Source organism: Larus michahellis, chromosome 6 (genome assembly GCF_964199755.1).
Source record: "Larus michahellis chromosome 6, bLarMic1.1, whole genome shotgun sequence".
NCBI lineage: Eukaryota > Metazoa > Chordata > Aves > Charadriiformes > Laridae > Larus > Larus michahellis.
The window spans coordinates 11,009,079-11,030,858 of NC_133901.1; the positions used below are offsets into that span (position 1 = coordinate 11,009,079).

At 42.1% G+C, this 21,780-nt stretch overlaps 1 protein-coding gene and 1 long non-coding RNA gene across 4 annotated transcripts; one reads left to right on the forward strand and one right to left on the reverse strand.

The window, feature by feature from the left end:
* Positions 1-83: 83 nt before the first annotated feature.
* Positions 84-8,819, forward strand: LOC141744320 (uncharacterized). The gene is made up of 3 exons (XR_012587405.1): positions 84-176; positions 3,370-3,485; positions 8,725-8,819. It is a non-coding gene; the product is annotated as an uncharacterized LOC141744320 (long non-coding RNA).
* Positions 4,114-19,615, reverse strand: AMMECR1L (AMMECR1 like). 3 transcript variants are annotated; one of them, XM_074589977.1, is made up of 7 exons: positions 19,252-19,615; positions 16,748-17,192; positions 11,326-11,436; positions 10,724-10,838; positions 9,910-10,000; positions 8,823-8,919; positions 4,114-7,636 (listed from the first exon to the last, which is right to left on the reverse strand). In XM_074589977.1, the coding sequence occupies exons 2-7, from the start codon at positions 17,152-17,154 to the stop codon at positions 7,525-7,527; spliced, it is 933 nt and encodes a 310-aa protein (XP_074446078.1). In that variant the 5' UTR covers positions 17,155-17,192; positions 19,252-19,615; the 3' UTR covers positions 4,114-7,524. The 3 variants fall into 3 exon arrangements, with proteins under 3 accessions (XP_074446078.1, XP_074446079.1, XP_074446080.1); XM_074589978.1 differs by lacking the exon at positions 19,252-19,615 and adding an exon at positions 19,155-19,195; XM_074589979.1 differs by lacking the exon at positions 19,252-19,615 and adding an exon at positions 17,578-19,022.
* Positions 19,616-21,780: the final 2,165 nt, after the last annotated feature.

The following is a 21,780-nucleotide window of genomic DNA, read 5'->3' on the forward strand; positions in this document are numbered from 1 at the left end:
GCACAGCAGCTCCGGCGGGCAGCGAGGCGGCAGACGCGTCTTCGTCCCTGTGGCTTCGCACCAGAAGTGGATCAGGGAGCTACGGCCTACTCCGTTTTGCCGCCAGAACGCCCTCCGGCTAGGTAGCAAACCTTAGGAAAACCGTAAACCGCACCAGAAATTCTGTCTTGCTCACTGTGAGTAATATACCTCAGTGTGTGAGGGAGGAGTGTTGATACCATTAATGACATGCTTTGAAAGGGAGGTTGCTTTTACAGACTATCCCCAAGTAATCTATAGGCGCCTAAAAGTCATAGGCAGCCTGAAAATGATTACAGTCCTCCTGACACTATGTCAGGGGAACACTGAGAGGGAAATAACCTTATGGAGTAGTATTTCCCTCAGAGAGCCCACACATAAATGCCTAACCAGCCTAAGCCTCTTAAAGTAATCATCTTATCAGACCTTACTATGTCATCCCCTGCCCTTAAAGAAAGGCAAAAATAGACTGTCGAAGGATTTATGATGAAACCACTCCTGTTCTCACAAACTTGCATCCGTGCCTAGGTTTCCTGCATGCTGGGAAAAGGAATGCATTAAGAATAAACTATAAGAATATGAAGGGTCATATCACAGGTCTTTTAACATTTGTTACCTGGATAAACGAGTCTGGCAGAGAAACTGATTGAAAACTGATTTCTTAAGTGGTACAAACAGAATGACACTCAGGAAGATGGACTGAAAATATCTCAGGGGACATCTGGCAAATTAAACAACTTCAATTAGGTTTACAAGAAAACAAGGAAATCTGTGCCAGATTGATCAGAGAATCATTTAAAATTACTTGGAATCCCGATGGTTTCTCAAATAACCCATCTACTCAGAACATCATGATTCTCAGAGCAGGAGGAAGCTTGCAGAGGTTTAAGTTATTAATTTAACTTTTGTTTTTCCCCAAGGATCCCTTTACTTAAATATGCAAAACCTAAAACAATTAAGAGAAAGACAGATACTTGCAAGAGTTTATAGATACATCTAAAGAGGCTATCATGAAAAATAAAGGTTCATTATCACTGATGCGTTTAGTTAAGGTCTCGAGTCAAATAAGAAACAAATAAGAGCATTTCTGAACGGACCTTGTCATCCCCCCCCCTTTTTTAAGAATGTTAAAAATGCACTTATAAAGCCACAGTAAGTATCATTCAGCTACTGCAACAAACCAAACTTTTCCTTTGTTATTTTTAAAACACACTGGCTTCTTCCTTACTAATAATGGCTGTTCCAGCATTTACCAATTCAATTGTAAAATGTGCATGAAAAAAGAAGATGAGATAAAGTGAATGACTACAGGAAGTTTCAAGCATATTTACCGGTCATATCCTAAAATGAACTGATTAAAAAGAAAAGGCTTGGCCAAATCTAATTTATCATGAACAGAGCCTCTAGTATTTCATATTCTAGGGCAAAAAGTATTGACCCTTGCTGGACACATGTTATTAGGTAGTGGACCGTTAGACAGACAATTTCTTTGGTAATTTCTACATTGCCATAATTCAAAAACAGACCCACAACAAAGTGCCCCAACACAATCTTAAAAAAAAAAGCTTAGCTAAGTATCTCTGTTTAATAAAATGTAGGAAGAACTCATAAACAAAAATGTTATAAGTATAACCATACTTTGTAGTATGCTTTCCTTTTAATTCGCCAGCAGAAGAAATGTATTCTTCCTAGAAGTTTTTAAGCTTTCTAGCAGTAATTGTGTATTTTGTGTGGAGTGTCAAAACCCCCAACTTAAAAAAAATTGCAAAGGTTTTGATGGATTAAAAGTGTTAAGATTAGGTTATTGAAACCTTAATCTCTTTTCATTATCATCAACAGTTCGAGCATGTTATAGGAACAGGTCAAAATCCTTGTGGATATACCATTACCTGCTCGGAATACCACATGCTGTAATAGCCATTATTGCATGAGACATGCATGCTTTTTAATTTGTTCTTAAAATGTAACTCTTCAAGTTTAGGCTTTTATGCCATTTTACCTTCTTTTATTTTTACTCCACTTAAAATTATATATCCAAAATTATTTGAATGTAAATGTATGAGCAATATAAAGCCATAGTAACACCCAGTAATAAAGTGATAATAAGCCTCTGAATGCAAAACTGTCTCTTGCATGATCTGCTACTTTTTAAAATACTTATATAATGACATCTACACATACTATCAACTGGTTGTATAATATATTATGTCAGAATTCATCTGATTATAAGAGTAGTCTAGCTGACTATAAAAAAGGAAAAAATATAGTTCAATAATCTGGATATTGGTCAATTTGTAGAGTTACATACTTGTTTTAAGTAACATAGCAACAATAGTCTGGGCTTTCTGTGTTTTGGGAGTGATCAAACACATTCACAGGTCATTTTTTACCAGGTTGTAGCAAAAACAGATTAGGAACTTTTCTATCCTATTGCTCAGTGTACTACAATTCAGTTTGAGAGCAATCCTCGTAATACATAGGTCAGAATAAATATCTATTTATTGAGTCGCATGGGAAAGTGTTCTGGTTTTAATTTTTATCCTCAAGAAGTGGCATTTCTCAATCACAATTAGGTAGATTATAATATACATTTTGTCCAAAATTTTTTGCATGTTTAGAATAAAAATGCTCAAGTATTCATTATTGGAAGTACCTTGTAAAGATTTCTCCTAACCTGTCTGTAATTTGTTTTTAGAAGGAAGTGAGTGCTAAATGACTAATTCGTTCTTATTTCCAACCGAAGTAAGAACAGAAGAAAGTGTTTTCTGGAGAATTATCCTGGTTTATACTTAGCCTGGATTGAACTATTTCAGTGCGCAGTCATATGTACACCCTTCTACCTGGCCTCACCTTCATTGTGAGCTGCTGAGTGTTACTGCAGTTACAGAAAGCAACATGCACGAAAGAACCTCTGATGAAAGACGCTGGACAAAGATTTTATGTCTGACCAATTCAGTGTGAAAGTAAAAAAATCAAATAAGGAAAAAAAATGCCATAAAAATATACAAATAAGCCACTGTATTCTAGCCAACAAAGCAGCTGAGAATATACTTACAACAGTGGATGCTAGTTTATGGTTGACTTCAGAATTTACAGTGAGTCACCTGGAAACAGAATCATAGAATGGTTCGGGTTAGAGCCCCAGAGACCTCCTCAACCCACTCCTCGTATTGCATAGGGGATTCACTTTCCAGCTTTACTACTACCTATTTTCTGAAAATAGGTGTTTGCTTTGTAGTTACACTGAGGTCAATGAGCTTGTCAGGCATATTTAAGTCAAAACTACCCTCCCCCTTGGTTTGGTTGGGGTTTTTTTGCGGGGTCTTATACCTGTTCTTTGTTGATATCCAGGGCTGCCCTTCCCAAGAACCACAAACAGGAAATGCAGGATCTTTGACGATACATCCGCTGTAAATAAAAAATGAGCAATAACCTGCAAATGTATGGAAAACCCATTTACGCCAGAGGTATGTACATCAGAACTATTATACAAATCAGTTGATCCTGTTCCAAAGGAAACGTTAAAATATTTAGTAAGAATCTAGAAAGATGGGTGTTTCTTTTTCCTGAAATAACATTTTTAGATCACCTGAAACTACAACCTGTGAAGTACAGATAACCTGTTTTCATTAGTTCCTTTTAAAAGACAAAAAAAAGAACGAACAACTTCGGTAGTTTAAGACAGTTTTACAAATTCAGGATTTTCAGTACAGTACAGAATTCTGCATGTATGTGCTTCATATATTTCACTGTCATGACAACTAATAGGCAGTTTTTGTCCAAGCAAGCATTATTTCAGGATATAAAGATACTTTGCTGTACCATTATTATTGAAACATATTTAATCTTTGTTTTTAATTTTCCTACTATTTTTCCTCGCTTTCTTCTAGCGAGTCTGTCTTGGCTATTTCTGTGCTTCCAGACAGCTGTCATCCCATTCTGGCAACCTCCCTGGTTCTGAACATTTAATGTAATTTCGAGGTTTGGTATTCATACGTGTAGTACATTGTTCATCTTTCTAGATGAGAAAGATTTCATCTTATCCCCCAGAAAGGCTGTGAGAAAGCATATAAAGAGGACAGGACAAATAATCTTTATCCATTATGATTTATTCTCTACAATACTTCATTAGAGGATAGAGTTCAATTATTTACACTCAGAAGTTATTATATAGGTAGGAGGCAACCAAGTGTAATACAAAGAATTGGTCTGACATCTCTGCACTAAAGGTCAAAAGAGGTCTCCTGCTTTAAGGAAATAAATTAACCAAAAAAACCCAACAAAACAACATGTAGTTTCCAGAATACAAACGGAAAACAGCACTAATAGTGAAGATTGCAGATGTTTGTTAATGTACTATGAAAACAAATTATTCTGTGCAAAGGTTAAAATGAACTCTTATTTAGACTTTCTTACAGATTTTTTTTTTTTGTTCTGATAAATTGTAGATATGTGATATTTTGACCATAAAACCTTCCCAAACTGAAATGGCCTCAGTTGAGATTGACTGTTGAACATTATGAAAAAAAAAGAAAAAAAATAATAATAAAAGAACCTCACAGTGGAAACATTCCAACACGGACAGACTCCAGTGATCAAAGACATTCTCCTGTAGTTACTGTAAAACAAAGACAATTCATAACTGCAGTGAGATTATTTCTCAGTTGTGGTTGTCACGAGAATAATCCCTTCTAGACCAAAAGGCACTTGCTTCTAAGGATGAGTTAAATCCAGATCAAACCAGGTAACGGTTGCTTAGAAGGAGGAGTTCTAACCTGCTATCTCAGCCAAGTAAGCACAGAGAAATTCTTAAATCTATTGGCCATTGATTTTGGTTGCCTCCCTCTTGAGGCAACTCAAAGGTACATTTTTGTTTCTAGTTCACCTCTTTCATCCTTACGCATAGCTGCCGTGTAATGATCTAGAAATGGGATTATTTCCTGAGACCACCTGTCCTTGTCATACATTTTTCTGAGCTAACTTCACTATTGACACACTTTTCAACGGATTTTGTAGCTGGACCCTTGTGGGACTAAAGCTGAGAGGGCCTGTTTCTTAGGCAGCAGACCAGTGTTTCTGATTTGCTAGCTTCTCTTCTCACTGCAACAAGACAAGAACACAGTACATATTTTAGAGGCATTTTTGTTTGCTTATTTTTTTTTTTTTAAACAGTCCGAGTGGGGAAATGGAAGTGGGAGAGGATGCAGCTTCCCCAGTCCCAAACCATCTAGCCCACGTCAGGCTTAAACCAACCAAGTCACTCAATCCTAAAATTCTGTTCTTTAAAAATGACAGCTAACCCTCCCCACCCCACCCCTTAGTCATCCCCTGTTCAAATAAAATGAAATCAGGAAAACACTATACACCGTTGAAGACACAGAACAGGGCAAACATTTGAAAAAGAAACAATATTGTTGAAAAGCCTGGCACTATATGCCTGCATGACCAGTCTCGCTGAGCGTGCTCAGGGGTGAAGTTTTAGCACCATTTTTTTGCTTTTTTCAAACCTTTTAGAAATTAAATTCTAACATAGAACACTTGAACAGTAATGAGTGTAGCCCTATGTATCATACTGTTTGACAGCTGAAAGGTGGATGGTATGTCCAGAGCTGACCCCACCCTCCCCCATCACTACACGGCACCTGGGAGAGTAATTACAAACCACTCAAGTTTGTAACAAGAGCAATTTATTCTCAGCAGCAGGAAATCATGAAACAATCCCTCAATCTTCAGTTGCTTTTCAACAACATCACAAGGGAAAGTGGCAACTTATAAGAATGACCCAGGACAGGAGGAAAGCTGGGTCGATATTGCACCGTTATCCAGAATAGGACCCCCTCCTTTCCCTCAGGTGTCTCTCCTCCAGCAGAAGAACGTTACACCAACATGAAGCAAGACTGCACAATTCAGTTTGCTTCTCTAGGACCAGAAGGAGCAGCAACATGCCTTTCTGAGCTTTCTACCAGCCCTGTTCCCTGCCAGGCCAGGAAAGAATTTCAGGCTCAAAACGCCAACCAATTTTAAAAGCCATCATTACCACACACAAGCAAACTTTAAGGATATATGCAACCAAATAGCCATTACTCTGCTATGCACTTGTATTTTCTTTCCTGATCATTGTTGACCCTGCAGAAAGTTGGAGAACAAAACAAAACCAAAACCCCAAAACTGTATTTTGAAGTCTAGTGACCTCATTGAGAGGGTGTCATAATTTAGTTTATAACATCCCTCAATGACACTTCAGAATAACAACTGGATAACTTATCTTCCTCTTAGATGGAGAGTATTTCTTGTAATCATCAATGACGGGAGAAGAAATACAGAATGCTCCTGAGTTGCACACAGTTTGGGTAACCCAGGTTTCTCCACTCATTGCCTTGATGTGGTAATGACTAAACTGTGTAACTACATAACATACCAGCGAAACTACACAGCTCTATTCCATAGGCCTGCTATAAACTGGAATACTCACAGTTCTCAAGATCGATAGTCACACCAGAGAAAGTGGCTGTCCTATCAAAAGGAAGGTCCCCGAGACTGTTAGCTTAAGTTAAAACAAATTTCAGTCACTAGTCTCACTTGTATGGCTACAGTCAATGCCCTGCAAATCCCTCCCCATCCCTAATCCAGTCAGGCTCCATTACAAATGTTTGGACACAAAGCTTGGTCGTAACAGAGAAGACTGTCCAGGGACACTCAAGTACCTTGTCCTTCACATACACAGCACGTGCCATGTTGCTCTCTTCCAGGCATAACGGCATTCTATTTCATAGCAGACTACGTTACAAAGCACTGTCTACACACCCAGAAAACTGTAAACCAGGAGGATTTCTAGAGAATCCAACCTACAGTGGGATCTGATAATTAAAGCCTTCTAGGGTTTAAATAATGGATTCATCTGCAATACCATCCAAAGGTTTTTCACATCTTTAAGTGTTTTCTGTCCGTGAGGATAGGGTGCTATCCAGATGTTCAACCCTCCCCAATATCATAACGTCCGCCTGTGATGTGTGGGGACAGCAATCAGCTCTCGGCACACAACAGATACCAGAGGTTAAAAAAAATTAAAAAGAACCTAAAAAATGTTTTGTTGGACTCCGTTGCCCAGGCTGCCAGGGGAATGCTCCTACTTGATCTGGGGGGGCTTCCATAACGAACAACTCAAGTTTCTGGAGTGTCAGTAACACACAAGAACAGATCAGTCCAAAGTGGCACTTTCACTCCTAGAGGTCTTCTGCACCTCACGACAGTTCGTAGGCGTGGAGCCCCAATCCAACTGAACCCCCGTTCGGAGGGAAGGCTGAGATAAGGCTTGGGCCCCTGAAGTTCTGTCATGCTCTCATCCTCCCCCCAGGTCAGCTGGAAGGCAGACTTGGCAACGGAAGCTAGCATCATAAAATGGTGCAGTAATAGAAGTAACTGGACCAGGAAGAGGAGGCATCTGCCCCAATGATGTCGTAGCCGTTGGCAGCAACTGGGGAGTGGGACTGGTCATGCAGCCGTGTGTCAGGAGTAATGATTGTAGAGGGGGGGGGCATGAAGAGTGCCATTCTGGAAACAATGCTGACGGGAAGCCATGTATTCTGCATAACTGATTGTCACCTTCTCACTGCGGTACCTATGAGAACAGTGTAAAAAAAAACCAAACATTAACGTGTATCCCAGATCACCTTTTAGCTCACAGCCAATAACAACCAAAAGGAACCCACTGACTTCATAAACTACTTTGACATCGCCTCATGCAGTAGTCTGAATAACCCATCTAAGCTTGAATTAGCTTCAAGGTCCCAAAAGACAAGCCCTATTCGAGGCAATCATAATTAACGGGACTCCTGAAGGAGTTTTCCAAAGGAAACTAATCATCAATTTGTATTCTTTTTATCCGCTTGCTGTGGAAAAAAAGGGCATCAAAAGTTTGCTGGAAGATGATGCAGTTTCAGAGACTAAATAACCAGTATTTCACTGTTATTTACTTTTGTGGTTATCTTCATATTTGAATGGCTAGTGAAAGAAAATGATGGAGAGTTGGGTAAAGGTAGGCTTATTATAGCATATGCGTGGCTTAGTCCACATCGTACAATCAGAATTCACAAAACGTGAAGTCCCTTTTGAGACACCAGAGATTTCCAGGTGCTTCTAAAGCATGCTACTATGCACACATAGCTTCAAAGTGGTCGTGAATTGCACCAAGTCCACGTTACACCAGATTGTAATGAAAACCTTCATCCTGTCCTCTCCTGTTAAAAAAATCCAACCCTGCATACCCACCTCATTTCTCCAGAGGTAAGGAACGACCTGATAAATTAGTGTTTCTATACAAAACCAGAATGTCCCAATTTTTGCTAACATAAAGGGAGCTGAAACCAATAGGACAGCTGGGGGTACAGAAAAGCAAGCAAATTCTGAAAACCAGCCTAATTTGAGTGTGGTTTGGTTTTAAGACAGCTGTCACCTCCAAATAGCTACACCACGCACAGATGAGCACACTGAGAAAAAGAACGCCCGTTGTAAAGATACAGAAGAGTCAACCTTTTTTAACTTTCAAAGGTCCTACTTCTTTTGGTCTTTCATGTGGATGACAATATTAAAACCAGCAACAGTTCTCTTCGAAAATGCTAACCTCGATCCTGCATGACTGAATATATCACGCTTCATTCCATATACGTTACATGCCTAACACGTGGCATTTATGATTCTGTCTTTCAGACTACATCTCTCATCTAAAAGGGGCATGAAGACTTACTTCAAATTACCCACAAAACACTATAAAGTAAAATTAAAAGACGACAAATATATCTACTTACCTGGTGAGTTTAATCGTTTTCCTAAAATCATTGGTAATCGGAGCCTTAAAGCCACCTTTCCTGAGTAAGGAGTCTATGGTCTGGATCTGATCCCAGTCTATTGAAAAATAGAAGCAAGGGAAATTTTTCTATATGAAAATGATGTTTCAAAAAGATAAGAAATGCATTAAAAGACCTCTAGAAAAGCAAACAACTAAACAGGAAACCCTGAGCTTTAGAAACACCAGCGTTAAACTGGACATACGTGGTCTTATGCACGCATACTACCTGTGCATGCCAATCCCTTTAAACTCATATTGGAACTGGTCTATAAAACAGTAATTCCACTTTCCACATGGCCTTTCTTCTTACAAAGGTTCGTGCCTTGCTTCTGTTGCAGGGACCCCAAACTGTTTTATCACGTGCTGCTGAAGTTTAGCTCCCTAAGCCTTAAAATAAGATAATACTTAGCTCTTTACATACACAAATTGGGATAAACCTGATGCTCTAGTGACAGCACAGTGCACTGCTTTGTGAGAGATCAGAGTTAAAATTCCTACCTTAGTCTTTTGCCCCAGAGCCAGGAGGATGCAACCACTCCACTCTGCTAGGTGGAGGAAAGGAGGCAATATTTTGAGCAGTTACCATGGTGACCGCTACTATATTTGAGTGGGAAGTGTGCTCCAGAGGGGCCCTGTTTCCTGCCCTCATCTGGAGGATGCTACTTTAGCAAGAATGAGGAGGAAAGGGACTCTCCTGTTGGTGCTGTGCAGCCTGCAGTTATCCTAGTTGGTGGGAGAAACATAGAAGAGGAAAGATGCAACGCTGAATGAAGCTGGAAGATCCGCATTTGAGAGCCTCTATTTCTTAAGCCCTAAAACATTTTTAGACTAAGAAACAGCTGTGCACAGATGTGGGATGAGAGAAAGGCCAGATGAAAACCCAGCAGCAGCTGTATCGGGTGTCAGTTATCCAGATTAAGCCTGGTGGCTCCATGGCACTACTATGAGGATAGCATTGCAATCCAAACCCAAAATCCACATAGATTTATGTTACCCAATTCTGTGACACAATGTGTTGACATGTTTGGCTGCTATCTCAAACCCACCTTGTTCCTTAGCAACCTCAGGTAAATATGTGGCTGTGCGTTTGACACCCTTCTCATTGATGAACTCTATTCTGATCCCATGGATCCCAACCTATAGATGGAAATGAAGAGCCAAATAAGAGGTGTTTGCTAGCACTGAGTCCATGATCGAGTTGTTATTCCCACAACACCGTGTATCTTTCTCTCTCTCTGGACAGTTTGGCTTTCGTCTGGATAAGGACATTCTCTTCCAGAGAGAATGCCGGCCAGGCAGGTCTCACAAGTAGCTGTCTTTGCAGCATAGAGGACCTCTGCCACCTTTCCCTGCCACTTCTCCTGAAGTTAAGTCCTGTCAGAAGTCTGACAGCTTTCCATCTCTTGTGTTGGGCAAGAAAGACAAGATCTCTACACAAGAATCGTGCCCAAAATAGCCCAACCACAAAGTCTATTTAACCCATCTTGAACTAAATATACTTCCAAGTACAAGGTCCTAAACATGATTAATACCTTTGGTCTTAACTACTTTTTATTCCCAGTTTCTATTCACAGCATTAAAATACTCCCCAGGTTTATACATATTTACACCCATCTCCTATTGGGCCAAATCCATAAAACACTTTAATGTCTCCCTTATTCCCACTTGGATCCCCTCCCAACCAAGCACATATTGCTAGCCCATCCTCTTCCTCCCTTCTAGTTTTCCAGCCCCATTTCTTCTATTCCCGGTTTCAATACCCACACACCCCTGTAACAAAGGAGACACATCACCATGTACTAACCCGAACCCGAACGGAACGAGAGAGTGATGCAGAGTTCCAAATGCACCTGTTCTCACCTCCCAGTCCAGGTAGTCACTGGCATCCTCAAAGTTAGTGAGGAGGGAGACAGAGCAGAAGAGTTTGGGCAGCTCCTCGCGGGTCAGGGGGGGAAATCGGCTGTCCTTAAGTGCACTAAAGGGAAGAGAAGATATATTGCCTAACATAAGCATCGAATTAAAGTGTCAGATGCTCAATTATTCCCTTTCTGATTATGCCTCTGTGAAACACATTCCCATTTGCTACTGCAGAGAAAGAGATTTGCATCTCTACCTAATCTAATGAACTGTAATACGCAAATACTAGTGCAAGGTTCCTGATGCTGTCCTCCACTTACTGCAGCTGGAGAGAAATTACATGCTACTTAAGATGTCAAAACTGTTAGTATGCAAGACAGATTCGACATTAGACTTAAAATGTGAACAAAATTCACCTGTTGCAAAGACATTACACTAAATCCTGATATATTACCTCACCCGAACTATCACACATTTCTCAGGTTTATTTTATTGTGAAGCATATTAAATTGAACGATGTCGATCCAACATCCTAACCTTGAATCCTTACAGGTCTTCAGCAAATGAAACTAATTTCAGATTTATTTCATTTTCAACATAATTACCTGGTTAATGTGTATTCCCTGAGTCCTGAGTGAAGGTTCATGGCTGAAAAGGTCCCGATGCAGCCACGAAGCCGCTTGTCTCGCCCCGTCTTCCACGTCACAAAGAGCGGACTGAAAAGGCAAAAAAGAGAAATACTCCAGCCTCTAGAGATGTTTCGTTGCTAAGGGGAGACCAACAAGGTGTAAAAGAGCATGTATGCGTGCACTTGCTTCCTCTCCCTCTAACAAACCCCAATAGGCATGTTTTCTCACCCTCTACCTAGCGATAATAAAAACCCACACCCACACATCCCCAAATGCAAAACCCAACACTTCCCCCCACCTTTTTGGCATACTGCTTTTTCTCCACCAGTACTCTGTAAGCTCTCCACCAACACCTTCCTGGTCAGACTCTGCGCTGTCTTCTAACGAGTGATATGGTTATTTGACCCCACTGATTACCTCTGTAAGTAATGGCCTCATTTGGTAGCATCCCCTAGTTTACATGACAACCCATATCTAAATTAATTTAGGTGAAGCAAATAAGATTATTTATTTATAGTAACATCGAACCTAAAAGATCCTCAAGCATTCTGCAAATCATCTATAATTCAGGTTTGCAATAACAGCTTTTCTTTTTTTTTTTGAAAGGAGAAAAAGGACGCCTGGGGTTTTTTTCACCCTGTTATTTCCATGAGGATCTGACTTCTGGGTCAGTCCCTAGTGCTCCAACAGTTTATGTTCACATCTTTTGCTTACCTTACATCTGATTTATATTTACACAGATTCTCTCCTATTGAACACACATCTAAATCACTGTATTGTTCCTACTCAAACATCACATGGATTTCCATTTCCTGTCTACCATCATGCATTTACAGGCATAACAGCAGATTCTCAAATTCAGCAGGCTCATTTCAATCTGTTAAACTAGAAGCCATGATTAAGCCTCAAAAACCAAGAACAGCAGCAGCATTCAGAAGAGCTCTACGACGAGGTAAATAGGTAAAGATGACTGTGAATATTAAATGCAAAAAAGTTCACTTCTACAGAAAGCGAAGCCAACAGCTGCAGAGAGAGAAACAGTAAAGAAAGGATAGTGGTGGCTGCAGCTCTACAACAACGCCTGAACATCTGGAAAATTCTGTAAGGCAACTGATGATGCTGATCTAATTATAAAACCAGGATGAATGATCTTACTTTTTCAGATTACAGAGTACTGAATACAAGATGTGGTCGCTTTGAACCCAAGCATAAATGAGAAAGTTAGTTGTTAGTGATTCCAAACATCCGTCTGTGGATTTCTATTGAACTTTAAAAGATAAGTAATACGATAGAAAACATGCAGTGTTAAGAAAGGAATTTTCTGAGATTAAACAGACATTGACGGGAGTCCTAGAACATGAAGACAGAATAACTGTTTTCTACAACAGAGCTCAGACACTTACTTTCCTCAAACTCTTGAAGCTCTTGTAAGCAATATATCTTTGCAGCAAATATTACAAAGAGTACTAACATATTCTTTTCAGACAACAAAACCAGAGTGTGGATGACTTCTCAAATACAGGCAACAGAGCTTCTTATGTCTAAGTAGACAGGAAATAATTAAAAATGTAGTGATAAAGCAATTACTCTGATGTTCCTCAGAGCAACAATGGAATTAAAAAACTCTATCACAGCACAAATTCATCACTCAGGATCTAGTTACCAGCTTTGACCAATGGCAGAAGTACTACCCAAAATAGCAAACTGCCTTTAAGGGATAGTTGTGAAGTACTTTGCCCACAGAGGAAGCCGAAACATTCATCCACAACCATCAGCCACCTCATGGTTGCTTGACCAAGACAGAGGATTTACTGTTCTAGTTTTCCAATGACACTTCTGCATTTTAATCTAGCTACCGTACGTTGAAATGGAAAACAGCAACAAGAGTGTAAGAAAATACATTAGAAAGCTTACAAAAAAAAGATAGTAAACTTACAAAGGAGATTTCTGAGAAACATTACTGTCACAAAAGCTCAGTGGAAAGTTAACTTAATCTAATTAAAGTTTTGAAACCATTACTTAGCCCACGTGACACTCACCCCAAACAGAAAAGGGAAGGGAGAAAATGAAAAGCATTGCTGACAGAATACAAATCTAAGTTCCTTCTCTTCTTCGATTCAAATTACAGGTTCACATTTCCAATTCACCTCTTTCCCCTTCCAAAAAAAAAAAAAAAAAGAAAAAAGATGTTTCCACTGAGCTGTGACACAGCTTTCTGCGTCTATAATAGAAGAGATATTACTAGGAAGGACAGGATAATTACATTCAGAAGGCTGTCATATTTTAAAATATCTTAAAGCACATTTTAAACAATTTTTCACTGTGGTCCTAACAACTGAGGCATAAAAAAAATTATATTATTTTGTACAAGTATATAAAATTTCACCATTATAAAGTTTTTCACTGCAGAAAAGATGTTGGTTCTGCATCTGAAAAATAAGTACGCTTAGCAAATTGCAGGTGCAGCTGACAACACGTCAATTGTTCCATAGCGCCTCCCTGAAAAGTGTATTTCCCAGGGGTACTGAGAAAAGTCACGACAATCTTTTGCCTATGTTCACCCATGAGCACTTACCGGCACTTTGCGGTCATACCCTGAGCAGATTATGGCAACCATTTCTCCCCCAGCCACAACACCCTACTTAGGTGTGGCTGATGAGGCTTTGCTAGGCTGAGGAGAGGGGAATTTCAGCAACTAAAAAATAGCTTCTGCAATTGCAAATACAAAGGGAATTTTGAAGTAGCAAAATGTAGTTTGTTCAAATCAGAATTTAGCTGTACTAGGAAAAAACCTGTCACAGTACAGATTTTATGATGCAAGTACCTTATTATTTGTCTTGCATGGCAACTAGAAACTTGCATGGTGTAGTTTTAATACCAGTTTGTAATGCCTACTATTAAAAAAAAAATCAAGGACTGAAGTACAAATGTGGAAGGAGTAACCAATTAAGTATTTGCATATCATATGGGTTCAAAATTGTAATTTTTTCAGTAACCTGAATAGCAAAGGGGATATCTTCTTCATTTACCAAGTTAATACAGACATAACGACAAGTCTTGCAATGCCTCCTCCTCTACGTGGATTTGTGAATGTCACTGCTAACACGTACGTAAGGTTCCCTGACTCCAGAAGTATCTACCAGCTCCCTAATTGCCATCAAGATTGTTGTCCACGTGCATATCCTCAAGCTGTTAATTGGAATTCTTGGTGCTTTTCAAGTCATAACCCTGTAACTTTCATGTTATTACCCTGTTTGCGCAGAATCCTGACCTTCACGACTACTTCTATCTTTACGTTGGGGTTCAGCACCAATTGAAAAGACCTGTTATCTGAGAAATAGGTGGGGACAAACCGTGCATCTTTCTGTTCCTTCCATCCACAGTCTCTTTTCTGTCTCTCCAGAAATATACTTTTGTTTTGTTCAAAGATCTCGTACATCAACATTAATTATGTTACAAAGGACAACAATGCAAATTATTTATGTATTTTCACTTTGCTTACTCTTATGTTTGATAAGATTTGGGTTGAAGTTCATTACATTACTGTCTCAAGTGCAACAGATCATCCCTGTGAGCTGCTCTACAAGAAAGTAAATCTCATGCTTTGCCCTGGTGTACATACAACTATTTGCTAGAAGCAACAGAATAGATGCTGAAACACAAGAAAATTCAGGTAGGCATTTGCCCAGAGGGAAAGACAAGACAGGAGCTGGTTTTGCTTTGGAGTCCTGATCTAAAAGACTTTTCAATTATCAGCACAGAAATGCCCAGTGAATGATTTTTCACTTTTCAAATTTGGCCATAAAATTCCAACAGCTGAGATTCCTGAAAGAAGGCCTTTTTTGAAACTAGTCAACAGAAACAGCAACAAAATCCAGTTAGAAATCTCCTGTAACACCAAAATAATGAATCTCTCCAAAATAATATCTCTTATTGACTTAATAATACAACAACAACAAAGAAAAATCCCTTTGCAAGGGACTAAATAAGAAGCAGGTTAATGTATCATTTTCTAAAAGGACCCTACTTAGCTTAGGTATGAAAAATAACCACAGGAATATTTCAGTTTGGGGCGTCCCTGGGACTATTCTATATTCTAGTCCACAGCATTTCTCCGTTCACTTGTATTTACAATATTAAACAGCTTAGTCTGCGGTAGCATTCAGAACATGTATCCATAATCCTGCGCGGATAATAACTGCATGGATGCACAACCTACATCTACACTGACAGCCAATAAGATGGGGAGACATTCAATACACAGAAAGAGTCCTTGACCTGTTTAAGCCATTGTTCCTTTACATCAATTTAAGATTCATTAACTTAAATTAAGGCTGTCAACAACTTTTTATTTTATCTGTTGTTCTGGAGGTCGCTCCCGGAGGAGTGTCAGAAGGTGTATCTGTCATCGATCTTTCACATATAATTCTTCCACCAAACATTTTAACAACATTAACATTTCCACACCTACGCACTCAACCTTCAGACAAACATCATCTAAATCTCGCCAAAGCAAAATACCTTCATAAATCCTTCTCCTCACTTCTTCTCATACACACATCCTTTTTTCTTAACCTTGGCATCGTCCTTGAAAGTTAACTCTCCGTTTCTCCCATATTGCCCAACTAGCACTCTCTCCGTAACGCAGTTTTTCAGTTCCACGACCGGCAAATTTTTGGTTCCCCTCCCTGCTAAACCCATTAACTTGGACAACTGAACACCCTTGTGAGTGTCCTTGTCCAATTCTCACCAGCTCAGCACTTGTTTCAGGATGAGCTGGGAACTTGTTTCAACTTCTTACTTTATTTCCTGCCACTTGCTTCATGAAAGGAAGCCTCTCCCCTTGTCCCTCCACCAAGTTAGTGCCTGACATTAGAAGCAGGGTCCTCTTCAAATTAATGGCATTATTTTACTGTTTTCTGAAAACTCTGATTTCAGTTTCACTCATTCTTTTAGTACAATTTTATGGGAGGCACAGTGTAGTTAATTTTTTGCAGAGGAGCAAACTTTAACAGAATGTTACCATGAAGTGGGTTTGTACTCCTCAAGTACACATCTCAAGCTGTCAGACTGTGAGCTGAAGAAGCACCACTCTTCCTCATATTTTGCCTATCTGTCTTCCTGTAGAGCTAAGCACGTTCTCCCTTGAAGGCCACTCCTCAAAGCTCCACTCATCTCCACGAACAAACGTTAACAGAATGTTGTTTTTCCTCTTTGGTGCACTTAACAGCGCACCATTTTTTGTTTCTGGTAGACAAAGCAAGCAGCAGAACATCCCCCCTTCCTCCCTGCATACCAGTGTCCCATTCCCCAGAGGAAACCCTTCATCCCTCCCCAGCCAAACCACGGCTCTGGATGCTGGTCTCTCAGCTTTCCTCCCGCACATGAATTTACTCACTAGGGGTCATTGGTAAATCGAGGAAGTCGTGGCTGAGGAAAACCATAGAGATGACAGTAGAGTACATCAAAGCAGTAGCAGCACATCTCCGCTGTCACCACCAGGTTCTTGGTGCTGTTGGCAGTTCCATTGGGCCGAGTAAGCGGGCTCAGAGCTCCTGAAGTCGGATTCATTCGAGTAATTGGGGAATTTCCTGGGCCCAAAGTCAAGTCCGATACATTCTCCCTTCCATTATTTCCGTCTGTATGCTGGTGGTTCTGAAGAGGACCTGAACTGGAGCCTGGTACAGTTGTGGCCTGATTCCCATGACTGTGCGTTCCGCTCCCAGACAATTTGGGCTTCTTCACCCCACAACAGCCGGCTGCCAGCTTGGGCTCAAGTGGAGGAACACAGCGTCTTTTTCCCATCCTGCTTCAAAACTCGCTGCCTGGAGCACTGCAGAACCCTGGCAAGGGGAGGGCAGGGGGAAAAAAAAAAAAAAAAGGCAAAACACAAAACAGTTACAGGTGAAAAACCAACAGCTGCTTGCCTGCTTCTGCTAAGGTGTCAGGGAGTTTTGCTTTTGCAACAAAAAAGAGGAAGAAAACCCTTGCAACGCACAACTAAGTACAGAACTAAAACCAGTTCAGCGAGCAGGATGGGTGTTTCTACACATAAATTGAAAGAGTGTGTATACAACATGTGTGAAATCACACTTTTAAAGTTATTGGTGAGGCATACTGAACACTAGCTCATCACAAAAAAACCCATAACCAATCTTCCCCAAAAGGGAATGAAACCGAGGGAGAAGAGAAGAAAAAAAGACAAAAGACTTTGGAATACAGGTATACCCCATCCATTACTTTTCCAGATCACCCGTTCCTCCTCGGTCAATGCCTGCACTGATGGCAAACGACGACTTAAAAACCACAAGTGTGTTTCCCTTCCCCGTTCTCAACAGCAGAGTGACAACAACTCCGAGTGACACCTTCAGGGCTGGACTCCCAGGGGTGCTGTCCTTGACTTAGTGCCAGCCTAAGCGCAACAGAAAGAGAAGCTGCAAGCACTGAGCCACCATTTTCTAAACCACAGATTATTTTCCAGACCCCAAGAACGAGAATCTGCGTTTACTTTCTAGGATTAAGTAAATTGATAGTGCTGATAAGTAAGCGTGTCAGGCGTACAGTCAGGACATGCAGGAGAGGAAGAGCTGAAGACTGAGCACAGTCTGAACAGAGGGAAGCAGTAATGGCAGGAAACAGATACGGTATAAAAAACAACCCCAGAAGAGTGTTTTGCTTGCAAAGAAAAGAATGGCTAGCTCTTGCATCACAAGAAGGGGTGGAACAAATACAGGGAGGAAAGCCTATGCAGATAAAAATGAACAAAAATGATCGGCAAGTACCACGCATCAACGGTAGGCACTTAAATAAGTGTAATATCATCACGGTGCGATCTAAACACACAAAGGGAAGAAAAACCAGTTCCCCATCTGTCAAATGGGGCTAAAAGCACGGACACGTAAGTCACAGAGAACACCATGGAGAACTGGAAGTCCCACTCAGCTCCTGTGAGTACCAGGCTACTTCTTCAACCGCCAGAGCATGCGCCAGAGCATGCCTCCAACTCTTCCAAGTATTTAACTGATGGCTGAACTGACAGCACGTACACAGGACAGGGGACAGTGATATGCACTGGAATTCACGGTGTGACAGCTCCCTTCCTTTTCTGCAGGTGCACACCAGGTAAACTTTATCCACGAAGTTTCACCGGCCATCGTTAAGAGTCGCAGGGCCCTGAGCTAACGCAGGACTGGTCCGAGAGACGCTGAGAGATGCGCCTCTCAACACCCAATGCGTACACTGGCAGTGCCTACTCTGCTTAGGAATCCTCACCTCCTGGTGTAAGAGATAATCTGCATAAGGAGCAATTCACAAGACCTAATGAAAATTACCCTTTTTCCTTTGATCTCTACCTTTGTAATTAAAAAAAAAAAACAACCCAAACAGGAAAAGTGTAACTTTTGACAAAGTAAACATGTAATTTTTTTTCAGTGCCTATTAAAAGTTATGCTGTTATGGCTCAGTGAAGCTGCTGGGATAGATGAGCCTTTCCAAGTTGTCTCGGAAGGCTGGCCGCGTTTAGCGGGGGGGGGGGGAAGTAATGATTTATTTGGAACCACAACTCTTCATTCCCAAGCGGAGACGTGGCAGGGGGCAGAGGAGGTCTCCTCCATCCACCCCCCCGGCAGCAGGCAGAAGGGGCCTAACAAAGGCGCCTGCCCTCCCCTGCCCTGCCCGCCGGCTGCAGCCGCGGGCCCCGCTTCCCGCCAGGGGAGGCCTCGGCCGGCCGCCTCCGCGCCCCCCCCCCCCCCCGCCCCGGGGGGCGACCCCTACGCCGACCCCCCGGTTTAGCAGCGGATACGAACCCTCCAGGAGGTGCCGGCTCCGCACCGGGCCTCGCTGTCCGTGCCTCCGTCAATCCCCCCGCCCCGCCGCCGCCTCCCCCGCGCCGGGCTCGCCCACCTCCTGCACCCGTCCCGGGCCGGACGCGGCTTCTCCTCCGCCTCAGCCCAGCCGCCGCCACCGCTGCTGCCCCGCCGCCGCCTCCTCCTCCTCCTTCTGCCGCCTCATGGAGCCATGGGCCTGGGCGAGGCTCCCCGGAGAAGCGGGCCCGGCGGACGGGAAGGGGGTGTCCGGGCCCGGCGCGGCAGCCGGGCCGGCAGCCGGGCTTCCCGGGGCCGCCGGGCAGCGAGGGGAGCTGGAGGACCAGAGCGAGGCCGAGGGAAGGTCCTCCGCTATCCCGGCAGCCTCCTCCCGCCCGTGAGGTAATGAGGGAAAAATGCACATAGTCCGCCAGCCTCCCGTCGACCCCGCGGCGCCAGCGCCACCATAGAGAAGGGCGGGTGCTCTTCCTTCTCCCGGAACCATAGAGACGCGGAGGTTCCGCGCGGTGCAGCCGCTGCCGCCTCACGGCTGAGGGGACCCGGGGCCGCTTCCCGCCCGCCCTCAGCACGGCCCGGCGCCGGTGGGGGCTTCCCGCCGAGGGGTGAGGCCCGGAGGCCCGTTCCGCCGAGGCTGCCGCGGGAAGGAAGGTTCCGACGCGGCTCCCCCGGCCGGTTACCTCAGCCGGCCGGGCAGGGAATGAGGGCAGAAACCAGGTAACGTTCAGTTCAGGCGGGCGCTCTTGTAGCAGTGGGTTTTGCTTGCAAAGGCAGTGATAAACACACCCCCCTCCCCGGTCGCCGAGCAGACCTTATTTATGGTGAGATGTACAATAAGTTTCTGGCAGTAGATAATGGGTGTCACAACTACACCAGAATCAAAACTAGTTTTTAAATATTTCTAACTGCTTCTCGTCCCCAGTGGGGCGCCCAGATCCATCCCTCTGTCCATTCTACCCCACCCTATCAGAAATATCACAGAGAAGTAGCTATTCCATTAGGACATGTTGTAAAAGTAGAGGCTCAATGTGTGCTCTGAGAGGAGAGGCTTCTCTCAGAGCTGGCTGTTTGGAGCAGTGAAGCCTCTAGGATGAGGATTTCTGTAAAAGTCAAGGTGTGCCGGCCCTAGGAGGTGTTCTCACTGTACGGCAAGTCAGGGGACAGAGGAACCCTGCAGCACACCACAACCCTACTTTCTCATTTCCTTCTGAGAACACCGGCAACACACTTAAGAAAGCTGAAGAATGGATCGTGGAGATCCCAGTGCAAGCACGCTACACATTCAGCTTTGAGAAGCAAATAAACTGGCGTAACTCTTTGATTGTGAAGTGGAATTTCTGTACATCATTCCTGATCTAAAAATCCAGACGAATATCAGCGTCTCTTACTTTCTCCTACAGAATCTATATGGTCTCCTCAGCACTAGGACAACACTGCCTTTATTAAGAATAAGGTTACAGAATAGCACAATCCTTTCAGCCTAGATGATAGCCTTGAATACCAGCTTACGAAAACTACGGTCACTACAGGAGTCTGTCCAAAGAATCAGATGAGAATAGCTTAGAAGAAGAGGTAAAGAGCAAGTTTTAAACTTCAGCTGTCCTTAGAATCTTTCCCTCCCTTCCCACCAAAAATACCTCACCCTTTGCTGGTAACACCTTTGATTTCATCCAAAAGCCCTTTGCCAACAATGTGAAACAGCTCTCAGCTCTACAAAAGGCACTGCTGCAATGCGAGTGAGCTTCTTGCAGGGTCTCCAGGATCCTAGGAATGTTGGTGGTGTCACTGTTCTGTTACCATGACAATGACAAACAAATACGTGACCAGTTGTGCATGTGCTTGTTCCTGACACACAAGAAATACAAGATGATAAGCGTCAGTTTATTCGATTCCCACCTTTTCATGTCTTTCCTCTTGCATTTTAATTTGCGCTGTGCCAGAGTCTCTTGCGTGTCAACATACACATATCTACACACACACTCCTTGCAGACTTGTAAAACTGGAGGGACATTTTGATCTTTTCTTTCTTCTAGCCAAGGAAATCAGCAAACAATTACCATAACTTTCCTGTTACTGAAGTTACAATATCATTATGCTAGAATTGTATCTTACAATGAATATGTTTTTATTTTAAAAAGTAAAATCAAGCCAATATGAAAATGATAAATGACTATGAAAATCAAGCTAATATGAAATGTCTGCCATCCAAAGAAATCTGAAAAAAGCTGGGATTTTTGCATGCGTAAAAAAACCCATAAGAACAGTGCGAATATGGACATTCTACTCTTTAGTTAAAAAAGTAGAAATAAGGAAGAATTAAATACCATTTTTTATAATCTAACTTCTGAAAGAACACAGTTCTGAATAAAGTCAAGATAGCAGCCCTTTCATCCAGTATAGAATGAAAAAAAAAAGTATTCTTTAAACAGAATTAGTTCATGAAACGGAAGTTTGATGAGGAGGCTAAAAATGAAGTGATTTGGCAACCTTTGTAAAAAATTAAGGTTAAATACACAGGTGCAGGGGAAGCAATTCATAGTGCATCTTTAGGCGCTGAAATGTGAATTAAATTACCCTTCCCCCCGCCGCAGAAGAGGCTGACTACTTTCCG